At 39.1% G+C, this 20,687-nt stretch overlaps 1 protein-coding gene across 5 annotated transcripts in view; it reads left to right on the top strand.

The window, feature by feature from the left end:
- Positions 1–19,046, top strand: part of ABCC4 (ATP binding cassette subfamily C member 4 (PEL blood group)) — a 227,138-nt gene extending 208,092 nt beyond the window's left edge. For all 5 annotated transcript variants that reach the window (XM_074989214.1, XM_074989223.1, XM_074989232.1 and 2 more), the window contains 2 exons: positions 8,210–8,344; positions 15,158–19,046. In XM_074989214.1, the coding sequence (XP_074845315.1) occupies positions 8,210–8,344; positions 15,158–15,265 (243 nt within the window). In that variant the 3' untranslated portion in view covers positions 15,266–19,046. The remainder of the gene's footprint in view (positions 1–8,209; positions 8,345–15,157) is intronic.
- The last annotated feature ends 1,641 nt before the right edge of the window (positions 19,047–20,687 follow it).

The raw sequence follows: 20,687 nt of genomic DNA, 5'->3' as shown, positions 1-20,687 counted from the left end.
CTTAAGTGGATAGTTTCTGGCATAACAGGGCAATTTCCAAGAATCGTTTGAGTCATACATTTGTTGCCAAGTATGAAAATGACAGAAGTCAGGATCACAGCCAAGCAAGCTCTTCTGTTATATATACTGAAGAAAGCTATTGTTGCTGGCTGATCATGAGGAAAATGTCACAATTGTTGTGATTCTGGATATTCTGTAAGTAGCGAGTAGTTATGTATGGTCTGACTCTTACAGGTGATCTATTTGTGGTTTTGTGGTCACTGAGATTGGAAAGGCATGGGTTAGTCTTCCAAGACACACTGTGATGAAGTAGAGCTGTTTTGGTCTCTTAAGGATGAACAAATAGAAGAAATGCTAAAGCTTGTGCTGTTGTGAGAAACCTGCCAGTAAAACTCTTGGAAGTGTGTAATCCGTTAACTCACTGTCTGTTCCACAGGAGTGGGTGATGCCAGACTTTTACACACTGCATAGTGAAAATCATGTGAATCTAGTAGTCTATTACAGATATGGTTTTGAGTTGCAGAGGCTGAAGAATGAATAAACTTCCACAGTGAGTGGTACACATAGACATCTTTGCTGGAAACAGAATATATGAGGTGTTAGTATCAGAGGATGGCCATCAGTGAAGGAATTTCAGCAGTTTGTTACAGATGTTTGCAGCCAAATGAGCAAACAGAAAAAAGCTAGAATGTTAAAGAAGCTACCGGTAAAAGTTAACAAGAGTGGAGGTGACTGATACCTTAATTTGCTTGGGGTAGAGTAATTTACTAATTGATGGAAGCATGGTCAATTTCCAGTGAGTTGTAATTAAGACTTAGCAGACCCAGCAATTCAGATGCTAGAGGGAGAGTGCTAAAGCATTGCTTCTCTCCCAGAAAGTCAGGAAAGAGCATATGCAGAAGCTTAATGGTCAGTGGTGCTGTCATACCACTCTCCTATCTAGACAGTGGCGAAATGGGTAGGAACATGAAGGATGTTAAAGTTGTCATTGTGCTCAGCACTGTAAAGGGAGAGAGGGACGGGTACAGAAACAGCAAGTGGTATGAAATCAGCACCCAATATGAGCTGCCATTAACAATGGAGTAGTTTTACCAGGTCCCAGGAGGGAAATGGGGAACATTTACATTAAATGTGCAGACTTCTATGTATCCTCATTGGGTTGCAACCATGAATTAGGGAGGATGAGATCTACAAAATATTTCTTATGAAAAATGTGTATAAGCTTCTGAGCTAGCTAGACCAGCCACAGGAGGAGAACATTTAAAACTTCAATCTGAGTTTTTTCAACTTGGCCGCAGGCTGCTGAATTATTTCCCACAAAGCTGTGCATTATCTAGCGTTTTGGATAAAATATATTTCTTAGAGTTGCAATGCAATTCAAAGTGTCTCTTAAGTACTCCTTTCTTGCCAGCATTTTTTTGCAGATCACCTTGATGTGTCCTCAGAGGATAACACTATTTCAAGTGTTTTTTCTTAATAGCATATTGAACTTCATAATAATTTTGTTGTTTAGTTACATTCTCTCTAAATTTAGATTAATTCAGACCTATTCCCCAGGAGAAAATTTGCTTGAATTAGTTTCCTTTTTAATAGGAAATAAAAACAACATTTATGGTCAACTCTTGAATGTCCAATTTTCCCTGTGGCTGTATGGTGAATTCATTCCTTAAGAATTGAAATAATTATTTCCCTCTCTCCCTTCTCTCTTGCTGAACACTTCAAACATTGTAATCTATTTTGCTCAGAATGTTTGTTTTATAAGTGTATGAGTTCTATTTGTTTGGCTGCTTTCATTGGCGAAAGTTAGAAAATAACGAATACAAAGTTAAAAAAGTCCCAGTTCAAATTTTGTCTCTCTGTTGGATAGCCACCGTTTATATATTATGTACTAGTCCTCTTTCAGAGGCTGTAGGCTTTACCTTAAGCAGTGGCTTGTGATATGTTTGCTTGATGAGATAATGCAGATAATATAGATTATGTAAGAAGAAAAGTATTATTTGCTTTCAAAATGAGTATTTATGGCAAATGTATCTCATTTGAATTCACCCAAATCCTACAGCTCAGTATTGTGGGCAGAAAGAGGAGTAAACGAAAAATAGTGCATACGTGTTTTGTCACTTACGTTTCAATGCATACATCCAATCTAGTTTTTATACAGCATGTACTTTCTTTGTCTTCAACATCTTTTAAACCCCTTTTCCTCTTAGCCAAAAACAACTCTAGATTACATTATCACTTCTTTATCCTGTATTTTATACTTAGACATAACATTTTCCCGCATTCATTTAAGTGGTTTGCAAAAGTAAGAATGAATGCAGACCTAGCCACCAAAATGTGCTGAATGTCCAAATAACTAGTCTGTGAGGAGAATTCAGTACATAATACATTTAAACTAATCTTAAGCAAAAAGTAATGTTCATGAAGTCTGCTGGCCAGTTTGGTCTTTGCTGTGGATGCTCAGAATGTATTTGATGGCACAAAAAGTGAAAAAATCAGCTATTGCACCAATTGGGCCCTAAGCTAATGCATAAAAATAAAATTATGAAAAAGAATCCTTAAAACTTTCACTGATTGAGAGGAAAGGGGAACATGTTATTGCAACAGATACCAGAGAAAAAATGGTCAACAAGCTTGTGGTGTTTAAAAAAAATCTTTATAGAAAAGTAGCTTAGAAATATTTTGTGGCAAAACCAAAAATTTCTCAGAGGCTGGCTGGAGAGGCCATGGGGAGGAGAGAAGTTTGTATGGGTAACACTTGGCTACCAGATTTGCTTGTTCAACTCACTGCTTTCCTCTCATTTTGTTAAATCCTTTCCCACTCTTTTCTCTGTTGATCTGTCTCTCTCTTTTAAACTAAATTTTAGTGGTTCCTTCTGTCCAGCGTGGTACACTGCTTTTGTAACTTTCACATGACGTTGTGTGTGATGAGGTGGATGACAGTTCTTCATCCCCAGAGAACGCCGTACTCAGATTAAACATGAGATGGTTCAGAAATGGCTGGGGGGGTCTATTCAAGAACTAAAGCCACATTTATACATTTTTAAATTAAAAAGTGTATAACCAGTGCTACCTGAGGACAAATGACATTCCGGGGAGGAAAAAGTTATAATCACATGCACTTTGCACATCAAGATAGATTGATGTCTTCCATCAACTTTAAAGATGACCTTCATCATAGTCCTGTGAGCGATCACCAAGATTCTGTCCTGTATACTTGTATTCATTTGAATTATTCTGACCCGTGACAATAGCCCCATGAAAGTAAATTACAAGATTTAGACATGTGTCCTCAGCTTTGCCCCTGGTATAGTCACATATATCAGAGCAGAATCAGTGCATGGGGGTACAAAAATACTGCCAAATCAAAATGGTTGCTTTTTACACTCACTTTGCACAGGCAATGACTGCACAAGGTTCAAGGCAGTGGAGAGTCAGGCCCTAATTTATATATCACTGCTTTGGGTTTATAAAGCATTTTTACCCAGAGCACTCAAAGAACTTTATAAGTAGTTCATAATCCTTACAGCACCCTTGCGAGTCTACAAATAGTGAAACTTGGGGCACTGAGAAATTAAGTGATTTGTCCAAGATAAAATCTGTGTCAGCTTAGATGTAAATCAAGATCTAACTTTGGTATAACACTAACACATGCTTCCATGCTTATCTCACTCCCTCCTGTATGATCTTGCTGTCTGGCATTTCTGGATCAAATTCAACAGGTACAACAATCTAGGAAAGTGTCTTGAGCTGAGTTTAGTCATATTCTACAGTGGCATGAGTTATACTTTGGATGTAATTTGATCAGAAGATAAGTTTCAGTGGTTCAGGACCAAATTTTGTTGCTTTTACATTGAGTAGCAGCTTACTTTGTGAATAGCGATATTGATTTTAATAGGTCTAATTCTGGAATTAAAGTACTACTTATTATGAATGTGAAGTGTTTTTTTTTAAATGATTTCATCCACTTCAAGAAAACTACCTATCTTTTATTCTAGACTTTCATGAACTATTCTTAAATATATTAGTACCAAATAGATCAGGGGTGAGCAAATCTTTTAGGTGGGCTCCACTTTTTGTTCTTGCGGTTAGCAGCTGCCTGCCCCTCCCACAACCTGTCTCATGTAACCCAAGCTGATGGAAATTTCAGTTATGTTCATATGAAAAAAAAAAACAACCCTTTTGGAACATGTAAGAAAATAAATATGTAGAATGTAAAACTTCATTAATCAATATATTAGTGTGAATGCACAGACATAAAAACAGTAGCATATTCAACATTTTTGATAGCTGAATGAGCCTGACACCCAGCAGCTGATCGTGCTGCAACCCACCTTATGAAATTTCATGCCCCCCATGAGGAAGCCAGCCCCCTCACTTTGCGCACCTCCGAATGAGACCATACCTGCACCCCCTTGCACTTCGACCGATAATCAATATTCATGTCTACTAATGATAATCCAGTAGCGGAAAACCTATTTAAAATCATTAAGAACTCTGGCCACAGTAGTGTTTCCTTACAGCTAGGGAAAGCATATGGGCCTTGCATGCTGCTCCAAAGCTTGATGAACTACAAGTGTTTCAGACTAAAGTGCAATGTGAGTTCCAAAAGTGAGGTGTGCCCAGAGATAATGCCACATCAGCTGCTTCTGCCCTTTGAGACTAGAGGAAATGGGGGGCTCCAGCTCATCTGTTTCCTTTGAATGCGGCTGTGGCAATAGTGTGGCGCAGGCGAGAAGCAGACTTTTGATAAGTAAACCAAAAGCCATGTAGGCCTTTTATACGTCAAAAACTTTAAATTTTGTCTAGTGGCTTGTTTCTTGTAAAGTTCCCAAAGTTTCTTGTATCTTTAGCACAATCTGTATTCCATAATAGTATGCAGCAGTCTTTGACTTAGAAAATAACCTCATTTTATCTACACAGATCTTCACATGAGACATAGAGAGCGTCCTATATTTAAAGAACATGCTTAGTCTTTGATTTCATAAGGAGAGGTTACACAATAAAGTGCTATACTTAAAAAAAAAAAAAAAAGATTGCACATTTAGGGTACCTTTGGAATGCCAAATTATAGGTCATCTTAATTATTATGTACATAGGTGCTGTGTTTATGATAGATTCAGTTATCCTTAAATGGTTAAGAAAGCTGCACTTAACTATGACTTACTGTAGTAAACAAAAAATTGCAGTGAAAATTACATTTGTAATTTATCCTTAAATATGTCAATTAACAATAATGGGTCTGAGAATACTGAAATATCTGCATGTGTAATTAATACCTGCCCAGGTGACATGCTTTGAACACTCATTATAGAGTGAGTGTGATTTATGTGCTACATAATATGACTTGAGCTTTCAAAAGTTTCCCATTAACACTCTGTAAATACACATTACAATACTGGATACATGTTGTTCACTAGAAAAATTAATTGCACAGCCTTTGCATTTTCTTCAGAAGTTTTTCAGAATGGAAAAAATAGTATATAGCTATTCCTCTGTAAGTTTTTTTAAAAATAATTTCTATGTATTATCTTAATTATCACACATTCAAATATAATGCATTTTTATACTTCTAAATGTATAAAATTTGTACATTGTATTAAGCAGCAGCTTAGAGCTGGGAGTTTACATTTCCTAATGCTAAATCCAGATGTTAAAAATGTATTAGCAGAAAGCATCAACAAAGCCTAATTCTTACAGGGGACTACCATACAGATCAGTCTGTTGGTCTAATTTGTCCTGTAACCTCTTGGCCTCAATAAAACCTTGTCACAATGGGCACGATACATAGATTGAGCATTGTATGAAGTGGTTTTCTCTTTATTGTTTTGAATTTGCCACCCTTCAATTCTATTTAGCATTCCCTGGTTTTGTATTATGAAATATGGAGAATAGGTCTTTGGGCTAACTTCTCCTTACTGTTTACTATTTTGAATACTTTTACTGTGTTCCCTCTTATTCAGCTCTCCTTTAAAGCAAATAATCCCAATTTCTTTAACATCCCTCAATACGCATTTTTATCTCTTTAACCATTTTCATCACCTGTCCCTGTCTTTCTGCAGTATCCTTTTTGAGAACTGAGTACAGAATTCTAGGTAAGTGTATATCTACCATATTTTAGAGAGTTTTTCTGGCCACAGGTCTCCCATCAGAAATCTGCCGCTCCAAGAGCCATCTGCCGACAACCTGGCCATCCTTGTTACACAAGGAAGAAGTGCTGTGTTGGCAGAGCAGGGTTTTCCTGGTATTTAGCCCCATGTATGTGGGTCAAATGTCATGAAAGCCTTTCTCAACAAAACTGTTGGCATGAGAGACTCAAATGCTGTGTGCAATTTGCGTATCTTTTGCTGATGGATCTCTTCAGTCAAGACATAGCCTTAGTGAGACATTAAACAATGAACATTCTTTGTCTGTAGTATATTGTGTACTAAGTTTCTTCAGTAGCCTTCAGAAGTTCAAGTAAATTTTCAATGACTTCTCCTTTGTCTACTGTAAAACCAACAAGCAGTCCTGTGGCACCTTAGAGATGAATAAATTTATTACGTTATTTATTTTATTAATTTATCATGCGCTTTCATGTATTCAACAAGTGGTTTTCATGGGTAAAATAAGTGGGTTTTATTCAGGAAACCTTGTGGGCTAATAAATTTGTTAGTCTCTGTGGTGCCACAGGACTGCTTGTTGTTTTTGAAGTTAAAGGCTAACACAGCTACTCTGCTGAGACTTTTTATCTAAATGTGTTACTGGTGCAATTTTAATAAATTTGTGAGGCATAATTTTCCTTTGCAAAAGCCATGATACTATTTTATCATGACCTACATAGTGCTTTATAATTCTACTTTTAATTATCATTTTGACCAATGGAAGTAGTAAGACTTAATAGCCTGTAAATCCTCAGATCACATCTTTAGTATCTTTTAAAAATGTATGTACAATATTTGCTACCTTTTAGTTCTTTAGCAGAGTGGGAACTTCACTATTTCCTAGCAATTTTCCTAGAAACTTCACTATTTCCTAGCAACTCACCCACTGTATTCCTCTTTTTTTTTCTTTTTCCAAAATCTTGAGCCTATACTGTTGGCCTCATGACTTACTGCTTTTTAAGACATAAATTTGTTCTAGCGCTTCTTTTGACACCTCTGTCTTTGATAATACCTCATCTTCATTATAAGAAATAGCTGAGTAGGTATCTTCCTAACATACTTCATGGCGAAGACTGGTGAAAGAAATCATTTAGCTTCTCAGCAATGTCCTTGTCTTCCTTAATTACCACTTTTACCCCCAATAGTCCAAAAGATCTGCCTGTTCATGGAACACTTCAGAAACTGCTTGTTTATTTTACATCTTCAGGTATTGACTCCTCAGATTCCATCTTTATGCTCCTAATTTCCTCCTTGTGTGATGAATACTGTAATTGATATGCCTCTTGAGTGGCTTCAGTAGTGTTGGATTTCCATATTCTTAAGTATCTCCATTTGGCTCCAGATAGTGAAATGACTTTAGAGCACTATAGTTTGTACATGTAGCCTTGAACAATGTTTCTCAACTGGGGAGCCACAGATCACTTGGGGTCTGTGAACCCATTTAGGGGGTCTGCCAGGCAGTGCTGCTCAGAGCCCCAGTACCCAAAGCTCAGAGTCCTGAGTGCCAGCAGTCTGTGGGCCAAAATGCGAAGCCCAGGGACCCCATAGTGCAGAAGTCTTGTGCTTCTGTGCCCCATGTGACTGAAGCTCTGTGCCTTGGCTTTCTGCAGGGGTGAAGTACCATCCGTAGAGCCTCAGCAGAAGCCATTCCAGCCCTAGAGGACTAAGCTTCCTCCTGCCCCGAGTAGCAAAGCACTGAGTCAGGATAAAATCCTTAAACCCTCTTATCTTGTGAGGCTCCCAAGCGTTATGGGGCAGACCTCCTGCCCCTAGAGCTGAAGCATGGAGTCTGTCCCAAGGCTGTGGAGTTTTTGCAGCATGTTGTGGGAGGGGGTGTCTCCAAAAGAAAAAGGTTGAAAACATCTGGTCTAGAAACAGAAAATATACCAGGCTCCCACTAAAAGGATATTAGAACATCCAGCTTTCAATGCATAAAATGCCTTTTATCATTAAATCAAATAATACTGTTTAAAAATCCCATCTGCCATCCCTACTATTGTAGTGAGTGAACTGTAATAAGTTGTATTAGAATTTAATGTGTTAATAGGTGTGTTGCTGCTGATTCACAGGTTTTAGAAGCAGGAAGACTAAAAGACTATAATGAGCCATACGTTTTGCTACAAGAAAAAGAGAGCCTGTTATACAAGATGGTGCAACATCTGGGCAAGGCTGAAGCTTCTGCTCTGATTGAAACAGCCAAACAGGTAGGCTTAAAATACATTGCAATTCAGTTTGTCTCTATAGTCTTGTTTTTCACAGGTTAAAATATTCAGTACTAGTGCAGGCCCCACCCCGCTCCTGGAGTTAAGGGACTATCAGCTTTTCAATTCTAAACCCTTAAATTCAATGAGTTATTACTGGGATTTAAAGTAATGTACATCCAGAGCACAAAATGATCTGTGTCCTGAGGTGAAAGATTATGCTGGAGATTGTTTGCATCCGTTTGTGTCTGCACATATATGTCTGTGTAAATAATACAGTGTTTGCTGTAGACGTATGTCACTCATGGAAAACGATCCTGAAGGAACATTAAGGTCAAGCACTCAGAAATTAGAGTATGCCAAAGTTAAGGTTGCCTGTGCAACCTTAATTTAGCCCCCTTGTGACACAGAGGTTAGTCATATGATCATATACTGTCTTTTCCTTGCTCAGTGCACACGATGAATGGTGCTCACTGAATAAGCAGCTATTTAATATTTTGCTTTCTTTTCATTGTTCAGTATATGGCTCCAGGCCTTATTTATTACACATTCAAACCAGCTCCAAATTAAGAATTATTAATTTCCTTGTGAGTTTTTCTATGATGCTCAACACTACAGCATCTGAGTGCTTCACAGACATTACTTGATTTATTTCCACAATACTGCTCTGAGATGAGGGGGATATTATTCCTACTTTAGAGATGGGGAGCTGAGACGCAGAGACATTGAGATCAAGGGCCTACTAATTGGGGTGCCCAGTTTGATAAGTTTGTGGCCCAATATTTTAAATAATTTAGCATTTTATAGCACTTTTTGTTCTGAATACACTCTGATTTCTGTTGCAGCTGTGAATGTTTAGCATGTCTGCAAATCAAACTCCAGTTCTCTCAAACTGGGTACGTAAGAGATCAAGAACATACAGTATTGACCATCTTGGACAAGTGTGGTTTAAGTGACTTGTTCAGCATCACACAGGATCTCTGTGGCAGAGGCAGGTATAGAATCCCATGCTCAAGATTGGTACTCAACATTTTTAATTATGAGATTCTTCTTTTTTCTGCAATACCTGCCTCATTCACTATACACCTTCTAGTTCCTGTAACAAACAAGGCGGAGCCCTACAGACAATAGCCTTCTGCAGTTACACAATCATGCTTTGTTCTCAAAACAGGCTAATATTGTGCACTGAATGATGCCAGGGTCCTGTTAGCAAACAGAATGTGACTGTGTAATTAAAGAGCATACTATAATGCATATGACCAAGGTAGAGAATTATGATTGCAAAAGCACCTTTCTACTGATATTTCCTAATTTCTGACTGCATGACTCTGCAGTCTTAACATTAAAGCAGCTTTTGGTATGTAACTTCCTGAATTTTTAAAAAAAACAACCTGAAAAAACAAATTCCATCAGATGGAATTGCCTGGACTCCTACATAGTGGTTTAGCAGTTCCAGAATCTTGGCATCCACCATTCACATCTCTACTGACTGAGCTAAAGGAGTAGCTGATCACAGGGTTAGGTTGTCATCTTCTGTGTGGGCCAGCCATTGGAGGTAAATGCAGCATACATTTTGCCAGTTGGTTTTACATCTGTTTGCTTAGTGGAGAGGAACGTTGGTTTCTATTCCCTGTTCTGAGGGGATGTTAGTAGCTACAGACACTTCTGGCCTGACCCCTCCAGCCTTCTCTTGTCCCAGTCTCCCACCTTTTCAGCTACACATCCCAGTATTCTCTCTTGGCCTTTATCTCAATCACTTTGCTATGGTCTTCAGCCAGCCAATCTACCCTGGTTTCAGCTGTACTGATGCTATCTGGCACAGATCAGAAACACCTTGCTTCCCTCCTCTCTTGTCCTTTCCACTATCCCCCAAACATATGTCAATGAAGAAAGGCTTTTGCAGTTTGCTTCAGTGGCTCATCACAAGGCTTGCTGCAGTCTTACCAGGGCAACCCAGCTTGCCAGACTATGCTCCTGGCTTCCCTTGGATCTTGCTGCCAGTCTTTGTAGTACATCATCAGGAGCGTGCATTAGAATCCAGTCTGAGGGACAGACTGGAGAACACAGGGCAGGCAAAATGCCTGAGATTCAGAAAACAAAATGACTGGCACCTGGCTTCTGCATAGTGGAGAAGTGCGTAGTAGAAGTGGGCAATTTTTTGCCACCTTGGAAAAACATGTAATTTGCAGCAATGGTATTTAAAAGTCCACAGGCTCATGATTTCAATGAATGGGGCACATCATGCCTCTTGGGTTTACCATTTTCACCCTTCTGTATATGGAGGAAGAGACCACTGCATAACTTTACACTTCCAGGCTTTTCTTCACAGTAATGATATCTAGAACTTTTTTTTCCATTTTTTACAAAAAGAAGGGGTAGATTCAAGTGGAATTGATTTTAGCAGTCAGTAGTGTTCTCTGCAACAAATTCTATAGGTGCAGAGTACATACACAAGGCCTTATTTATAACTGTGAATACTAATGAAGAGATTTATTGAACGGCACAAGCAAAGCAGAGCTTACATTATAAATCTCCTGTGTGGCACCAGTTTCAGAACTCTGGAAACAATCGCTTGTTCAGGATCACCAGACTGCGTTCCTGAGCCTGCTGTGCATTTCCAGGATGTTGCATGGTGACTCCTATTTAGATATTTTATTAGAGAAAATGATTAATCATATCTGTATGATAGTTGCATAGAAAACAAAAAACCTAAATTTAAGGTGAAAGTTAAGTGTGTATCAAGAGAATTAAAAGTTGTTGTACATGAGTGCCTACAAAGCGAAGACCAGCTTCATGAGAAACGAGGGCTCCATCCTGCATGTAATGGAGGGGCTATAGCTAAGGCTCTGAAACTGGCATCTGCAGAGAGCTTGACCACACGCTGATGTCTCTCCTTCATTCCAATTGCACAACGGAATTCCAGGATGGCTCAAAATGTGTAATAGAATTGCCTGATGGCACTTGTCTATGTCATCACCTGCTGTTGACACATGGATGCTATGTGATTGGTTCATGGATCTCTTCCCCTCTTGGACATAGTGTGCTTTAAGATGTGGTTCGTGTTGTGACATAGTTTGATAACTACTGGGCTAGATGGTAGAAACAAGCATAAGTATCTGCTAAGGGAGTAGAGCATGGCACTTGCCACCTCCTCTTCCAAGATGTGGGTGTAAAGGGAATCTCAGCAACTTCTAAAAGCCACAGCTCATGGCAGTTTGGAGAGTGGCAGGAGGCTCAACTGGAGATTCCTTAATTCATGTCCCCTGTGCCACGTACACACTGACATGGGACGTGTGAGAAGTGCTGATCCTAATGGCTCCTCTTACTCTTGTGGTAAATTTGTTGTGTTCTCATACATGCCTACTGTGGTTTCTGAGGTATTCTTGTACTCACACCATCTGCACCGTAAATACTGGTGAGCACTGAATTGTAATGCCTTTCAAACCACGTCCTTATTTGACAGTGGTTTGCCTTACCAGAATGGTGCAGAATGTGGGTTTGTTAGCTGATAGACATTTCTGTGTTTTGCACTGACCTGGCCGGAATCCTGCAGCAGAGCATACGTTGGCAAAAAGTGGTTGGAGGATGAGCGTTACAGTAAGTTTTATGGGGCAGTAGGACAGTGGTGCATTTAATTTCAGGGCATGAAATGCATGCCTCTGCATCAGCACCAAGATTTTCATAAGTCATCGGAGATGATGTATGTCTAATCTTGACTGCCAATCTAGAGACAACTTAAATTTTCAACTAATTTTTAGGTTAAATATGTAAGGATGCAGGCACTCAAGAGTAGTAATGGCTTTGGAAAATCTTAGCTTCTGACACCTCACTCACACAGTTCTGACAATTTCGGCCACTTGGCATTCCTTAATATTTTTGCACTGCTGTAGAAGGCAGCAACCCTGGCTTAGTATGGATGGAGCTCAAAGTCCGTACTGCTGTGCAACCTCAGAGTTGCTCATGCATCTGAATCCTGTCCAGCACTGCTCAGCCAACCCAAAACCTTTCTGCAAGCTTGAGCCCTACATGAACGCTGCTATAACTATATTCACTTAAAAGGAGCTGTTGAGAGATAATCATAAAATAAATGAGAAGTAATGGTCAGAATCCTAATGCGTTCACAGAGCGCAACTTACTTTACCCCAATCCTGGCCACTCAACAATGATTTATTGGGATAAACAAAAGTTACCATTTGGACTCCAATCCTGATTCAGGGATTTTTTTTCCCTTCCTGTGTACTTCTCTGGCACCAGGAGTGGGCCCTAGTTGTATTAACAGCCTTTGAATACATTGGTAAACATAAGAGTTTTCTGTACAAACATATAGGCTGAGTCTACACTGCAAAAATAACTTCAGAGTTGCTTACTTTAAAGTACAATTTCACAGTTGAGAGCTACACACACCCTAGTTAAACTTCGAAGTAGGGCCCTACTCCATTACCAGGAATGGAGTAAGGAATTCAAAGCTGGGCTCCCTACTTCAAAGTTAACTTCGAAGTAAGGGAAAATATGTGTAGACTCTCTGGTGGCTACTTCGAAGTAGTGCCTAACTTCGAAGTTAACTCTGAAGTTAGTTCCTAATGTAGATGCACCCATAGGCTACATCTATACTAGCCAAAAACTTCGAAATGGCCATCCAAATGGCCATTTGAAGTTTACTAATGAAGCACTAAAATACATATTCAGTGCCTCATTAGCATGCGGGCGGCCGCGGCACTTTGAAATTGACGCGGCTCACCGCCGTGCGGCTTGTCCAGACGGGGCTCCTTTTCGAAAGGACCCCGGCTACTTCGAAGTCCCCTTATTCCTATGAGCAGATAGGAGTAAGGAGACTTCGAAATAGCCGGGGTCCTTTCGAAAAGGAGCCCCATCTGGACAAGCCGCACGGCGGTGAGCCGCATCAATTTCAAAGTGCCGTGGCTGCCCGCATGCTAATGAGGCACTGAATATGTATTTCAGAGCTTCATTAGTAAACTTTGAAATGGCCATTTGCATAGCCATTTCGAAGTTTTTGGCTAGTGTAGACACAGCGATAGAGATTTAAATGCCAGCTATTGTGAATGTACAGTCATTACTTCTTGGAAGTGTTAATGCTGTTGCACTCTTGTTAATGTTAGTGGAAGAACCCTGTCCTTGAGACCTACCTTATGTGAGGCCCTATGCCCCTTCCACACTTGAACTGTGGGCACTCACCTCTTGCATTATCGAGCTCAGGGGAAAGATTCCCATATGCTTACAGTGAGATGATTGAAAAGCTACTGCACTTAATTGTATCCTCAGTAATGTGCTGAGATTTTCTATTACTTTTCCTTAAAAAAATTCACTGTCAAAAGCTACTGTTGAGGTATGTGATGATTATGTTTTACATCAGTAAAAAAAGATGGAAATGCACTACTGAGGCGCCAACCTCCAATATATAGATGCAGACAGGCATCAGCTTAATTTTCTTCTAGTGCACACCATTGTGGCTGGTCACTGGAGAGCCCTTGACTTCCAGTCCTTTTGTTGGTTCAAATGATAATCATAATAGTCTTTGAAAATTGTATAAATTCACTGCGCTAGTATGTGTGTACACAAAGGGAGACATTTATACAAACAGTAGGCTTTGTAGAATATAACTATTTCTTTTTTATATCACATCTTATACATTTATTCATATAGGAAAATAACATAATTGTCAGGCAAAGCTAACTTTGTTGACAGTGCTCCCAAATATAAATAGGAGAAATGTTTCACAGGCCATATTCAGGATAGTGTGAATACGAAACCTAACTTATGACATATGTCAGGCTCAGAAAGATAGCATATTTTCTGGTTTTTTTAAGAGTCAAACAAAACTTTTCACATTCTTCTTTGAAAAAATTACATTTAAGTCCTTTTTCACCCAAACACATTTTCAGATAAGAGCGCACAAGTCTTGACATTATTTCATTTTGTTATGTGCATCTGTCAAGGAACAGAGATATGATACAGCAAGTAAAAACTGATGATTGTGGAACAGTGAAACTTGACAGCATTTCATTTCCTTTATGTTCTGATTATACATTTATCAGGAAACCTGTATCTCTTCTAGTTCAGCTAGAAATTGGTAGAATTCAAGAACTCAAAGGCTTGGCAAAGAACTGTCCTATTATTTGGTATCATCTTATATTTTAGAGAAGTTGCTTGGTTGAGTCATTGTTAAGGCTTTTGCTTCTCCTTTCATTATTGTGGTACACTATCCAGAGATCACATTTTTATGGGCCTTATAACTGCTCTGCAGCACAAATTAAACGCTGGGACATTTCATACATACACTGTGAAGTTTCAATGGTTGTCAATCATAGTTTGTAAAATATAAGGATTACAACCTGATATTAACATCCAAATCTATTGTGTTCATTTTATATGTGAAAATGAGAAAGCCTTGTGCAGACTCTAGATTTCCCAGGCTCTTTGTCACCCCGTTTTTAATTTATCTCCATGTTTTGAGCCAGTAAAATAATTTTACTTATCTGTTTCATGCAAAGTGATAAAATATATATATTGATCTGAATTATCAGAAGTTGAGTGGATCTACCGGTCATGTGAGGATTCAGTTAAACTTTATTCTGATCAAAGAACATGATCAGGGAGTATTTTACCAATTCCTCAGTGAATAAGGAGCAATAATATTTCTTGAATGTTGTTAAACTAAAGTTCCTGTTCAGTTTCCTTAAGGAAATTAATTCCTGTACTTAGGTTGCATTAATCTGGAGAAAGGTATCTTCTGAAGCTAAAAAATGTTTAACAGTAGTGGGTAAAATTAATCAGCATATTGATGTTTTCTTTTTGTAGGTCTATGTCACTAAAAATTACCCAGAAGTTATTCAGAATGGTCAAGTTCTCACAGATTCTTCAATAGACGTTTCCTCAGGATTAATCATTTCTGAGACTGCCCTGTGATCCAGCGTCGACATGAATGCTTTCTATAGAGTACAACCCTGAAACCATCTGACCTGGATGACTGACAATGTTTAGAGGGGAGCTTTTTATACTACACAACAATCACATTTAATATTTTAAAAGTCCGGTCAATCTCTTTCTTTAATTTTAGTGCAATACATTTGTCATTTTCATCTAAGGAAATATCCATTCCCAAAGGAACTAGGCAAACCTAGATTTTATTTGAAACTTAAGTTGTGGAAACTCTTATATTTAAGTCAGAGGTGCAGGGCATCTGAAAATTCTGAGGTTCAGATGTAAAGGTCATTAGAAAACCTGGAATTTCTCTATTTTCCTGAACGGAAGGCATGTAAAAAACATTTGTGTAGTGTCACTTTAAAATAACAAGCTTGTCTTGTAGCAGTTTTGATAATGTAACACACCATTTTCTAATGCAATACTTTTACATACTCAATCTTTTCAAAGCAGTTTTGCAAATAGTCAGAAACAAGAATAGAGTTTATAGAGATAAGTTAGCATATTGATATAAATACTCATTTTTAAATTAAAATGTAATACGAATATGCTGTGTAGAAATGAATGTAAAAATTGCCATTTTCCTTTTCTGAGATCCAGATGTTGAAAAATCAATATCTATCTACTACTGTATTTTAGAAGAAAATGATTGCATTTTGCATATATTTTGCACTACATTAATATTTAAATAATTTAATATACATTCCTCTTTTTATCCAGCTAACCTAAGAAAAAAATATTAAAATAACTGGAGGAAATAACAGTGAGAAGTCTTGTGGCACCTTATAGACTAACAGATTTTTTTGGAACATAAGCTTTTTTGTGGGCAAAGACCCCCTTCATCAAGTGCATCTGTTAGTCTTTAAGGACTTCTCGTTGTTTTTGCCAAAACAGACTGACATGGCTACCCCTCTGATATTGGTCACCATAGAGGAAGTATTTTATTGAAAGACTTATCATCAGCTGTGGAAAGTTATCTTTAGAAAACCACATTGCGCAATGTATACATTAGTTGCATTGTATGTGCCTTAAAACAACTCAAGCCAAATCTCCACCTTCAGGTACACAACAAATTCATTAAGTATCATTTTTTATTTTGTTGTTTTAAATTAAAGTAGTTAAAAAATTGCATCAGGAACTCTGTTTAAAGGGAGTGTTGTGAAGTTTCTATTGCACTTCTCATGGGTAGAAAAGTATCACTTTAAATTTTGAATGCCCCTACTTATACTGAGAAGGGAAAGAGATCTTCATTCTGTGATCATAGGTTAGGTCCTGATCCAGCAGAGGGCTTAAGCAAGTAGCACTATTGACATGCTTAAAAATTAAACAAATTCCTTGCTACATCCTAGTCCTTTATTTTTAATAGAGATAGCTAGAATTTAAGCTATCAGTGCAGTCTAAGCCTATTCACCTTACATTTTAAAAGATATTCCCTAATGACAAAGAGGAGAAACTGAAGAGCTGCAAATAATGACAAATATTGAAAATAAAGTGACTAAATTATAGGAAACCCAAACTTTTAATTTTATTTCAAGCAGTGATACCAGGAAAACTCTAATTCAAGTACAAAATTCTCCTTTGTTTGTTAGTAAGTTAATTAATGTCAAACCTCTTGCCACAAACAAAGGCTGAGGAGAAGGGCTTTGCCCTGCAGAAATCCAGTCTAGTACTGGCAAGGCTGAAGGATGGAGTCTTCATTCCCAACTTGTAGTAGCTTTTATGCAACAGGGTTTGCTAGAGGAGAAGAGGAAAGATTGTGGATGTACCCTGCCAGTCACACTCCTACACATCCACTTATGCAAGGCAAAAAATAGACCAGCCTCTACAGAACTCTACTCTGTGACATACAAAGGGTTGGGGGTTCTTTGTGGTTTAGGTCATCTGCATTAGATTCAGAAGAAATGGATCATTTCTGCTGCATTTGGTTCTGATTTGACCATCTACACCGTTGTGGTGTCTGGACATTAGTAACATTCTTTTACTGATACCATGAAGTTCCAAAACGAAGTACTTTGGTGCTTGGTTGGATTCTGACACTCTTTCTCTTGATGAGTAGCACCTTACTCCACAATTACTCCCATCGAAGTCAATAGGTAACATATGATACGGTGCTATTTAACATAAAGGTCTCACATTTGGGCCCTTTCATTGGGCTGACTCTATTCTCAACTAACACTGTCTGACAGTGACACAATTCCAAGGTTTTACATACATTTACTCTACTTCTGGGGGGCGGGAAGGAGACCTGAACTCTCTTTTATATTCAAATTCGACACATTAACACATGGTTTGAACTGGGATGCGAATTTTCTAGGTCATTATAGGAGCTCTTTTGCATACTTGGCTTAATTTAATTCTTGACTCCTCCTCCCCCACCCCGCTACTCTCTGATTTACTCACCTTCATCATTTTTTTTCTGATTTGTCAACCTTGATTACTATTTTTGGTTCTCTGTGCCTTAAATATTGAGTCTGTTTTGGTATGGCTATGATCTGAAGAAGTGGGTCTGTCCCACGAAAGCTCACCACCTAATAAATTATTCTGTTAGTCTTTAAAGTGCTACTTTACTGCTTTTTTGTTTTGATAGTATATAGACTAGCACGGCTCTCTCTGTTACAAGATAAGAGGCGATTGTGTGTAATACGCTGGAGTTCTTTAACATACTTTAAAAAGTGCAGACTTCTGGCAATTTGGTACTGTGAATTTATGCCCATAATTTCCATCAATATTTGGTGCATTATGTTCATGGATTATGTGCATAATGGGGATTTAGACCATTTCAGCCAAAAATGCGTCTATGGTAATTTATATTTGCGACAAGAATTGGATTTTTTTGGCTTCTGCAGGCTCAGTGGCATGAAGACTAGACAGGTCTTGCTGTAGCAGACCCTAAACTAGCCTACTTTATTTATTAGAATTAATTTGATACTATAGCTTTTTGAATGCACACAAAAATGTTAGGCATCTATGAGAATTCTGATTCTGCTGGATAGCGTGTTTTGACAGGAGTATACTGGCTATATGTATCAAATGCCAATGTAATACAAATCAAACTGAAAAACTGTGCAAGTTGTTGAACAAGATAATTGGTACTAATATGTTCATATTCTAGGAACTTCTTTCAGTGCCTCTAAATCCATATTATACTCTTCAAACAAACAGTTAAGCTAAATAACGCAAGTTAAATTTAACCAATGAATCATTGCTCAGTTTCTTCTTGACAATCACTACTGTTTTAAAAATTATGTTGTGTAACATTGACTGATCCATTTACTTTCAAGTGACTAAAAAATGTGTCAGTGCACCCTGTTGTCGTCGTGGGAGGGAATTGGCCTTCCATTTGTGGTGTTTCTTGGCTGTTAAATGTACAGGCTTCAAATCTTTTACATACCGACTTCAGGTAAAATTCAAACAGTTCTCAGCGCTTCATTTGGAAATATTCTTGATTTATTTACAAACAGCAAAGCTGGGTCATTATGAGCTACATTCCTGAGTAGGAACTGATTGGAAATAAACTCCGTTTTATGAGTTATCAAAGACTTTTAAAATAAGTTCTTCACCATCTGCTGCCTTTAAATACTCTATAGTCTTCATTCTAATAGATTACTTAAAATGCAACGACTCTGAAGGCCACCGGTGCATCAGAGAAAGAGACTAAGAGCAACCCTTGCTTCTGATTTAGTAATTTGTAATGTAGACAAGCTCCACTCATGGTATATTTGATACCTGTTTGTACAAAATAGACAAATTATGGAAGAATAAATGCCTTCAGGAGGAAGATTAATTCTTTAGTGTTTGTCCCTGGTCCAGTGGGTGTTGTGGCAAGATTCTGTTGAATCTTCTACACCTGCATTTCTCAAACTGTGGGGTCACGAGAAACTTAGAGGGGGTTACAGCTGGATTTGTTATTTCTCTTGCAAAAATGCGTAAGTCAGGGTCCAGTTTTTTCCCTGGTGGAACTTGTGTTTTGCAGGCAGGGAAGCAGCAGAAAGGTAAGTGTGGGGGTGGGGGGCAATTGTGGAGGGTTAAGCCAGGCAGTGCACTGGGGCTGTGGGAGGGGGTTGGTGGGGCTAAACCTGAGGGGAGTTAGGGCTGCAGGAGGAGGAGGGGTGGAGTTGAGCTGAAACTGCGCGTTGGAGGTGGTGAGCCGGAGCCCTGCTCGGGTGGTGAGTCAGGCTGTGGGAGGTTTGAACCTGAGCCGGGGGGGAGTGGAGGGGGAAGGGTTGAACCGGAGACACGTGCAGGGGGTTGAACAGGGGCAGGAGGATGGAACCAGGGCCACTCATGGGGAGTTCAGACTAAGGCGGGAGGATGGAACCAAGACTACACGCAGGGGGGTTGAACCAGGGCGGGGGGAGGGTTGAGCCAGAGCTATGTGTGAAGGGTCAGTGAGCTAGAGCTGGGTGCAGGGGTGGGTTGAGCTGGTGCTGAACCGGGTCCGGGGAGGATGAGCCAGAGCCACGCCTGAGGGGTGGTGAGCAGGAGCCAGAGGTGGGGGTAGGGGTAAGCTAGAGCCAGGCACAGGTGGTGAGCAGAGTTTTGCGGGGGGATCAAGCCGGTGCTGGGCAAGTTGAGCTGGGAGGAGCAAGATTCTGAGTTGTGCTTGACTCACGTTAATGCAAGTTAAGCACAACTTGAAATCACACATTTTGAGGGTTTACTGTAGGAATCGGGGTCAGCGGCATAAGAGCAGGGTCACGTACTCTGGGTTCATGTACTCTAAGCCCTTACTGTACAACGCCTTTTAGCTTTACTCAGGGAGCAGTGAGGGTTGGAGGGAGGGGGTCACATAAATTCATTTAGCATTTTAGGGGGTTGCGGTATCACAAAGTTTGAGAACCCCACCCCCCCACACCAAAACCTCACTCTTCGGATAGATAGAGGCTAAAGTTCAGCAATACCAGCCCAATGCTTGAAATAACTTTTTCCGGTTGTCTGAATGATCACTGACAGACTCCAGTAAACTTTCCAACCAATGGCTAGAAAAACAGTGGTGTGATATACATGGATAAAATTATGATCAAATGGAAGATTTTCAGGACTCTGAGAGAGATAGAAACCATCAGGAAATGTGGTGCTTTTCGGATTTCCCAATCTTCCACACAAACATCTGACATTTTCATATCTGTTTTCATTCTCATTTCTTGGGATGAGGCTGAAACTTTTGACATTCTGATAGAAGAATATGGATTTCTGCATACCCTTTAGTTTCAGTAATATGGCATTGCTTGAGAACTTTTAACTGCTTACCTTTGAATTTGTATAATGACTTTTGATTGTTACTGTCGTGGGGAGGAGTTTTAGTTGACCCTATTGAATGATGTGTTGCTGTGTGAAGCAAGTGTGATGATAAAATCCTCAAAAGTACGTATATCCCTTTTATTATGATCACACACATTACCAAGTG

Source organism: Carettochelys insculpta, chromosome 1, assembly GCF_033958435.1.
Source record: "Carettochelys insculpta isolate YL-2023 chromosome 1, ASM3395843v1, whole genome shotgun sequence".
NCBI lineage: Eukaryota > Metazoa > Chordata > Testudines > Carettochelyidae > Carettochelys > Carettochelys insculpta.
Note: the sequence above shows the minus strand (reverse complement) of the source record. Positions and strands in the feature narration are given on the sequence as shown.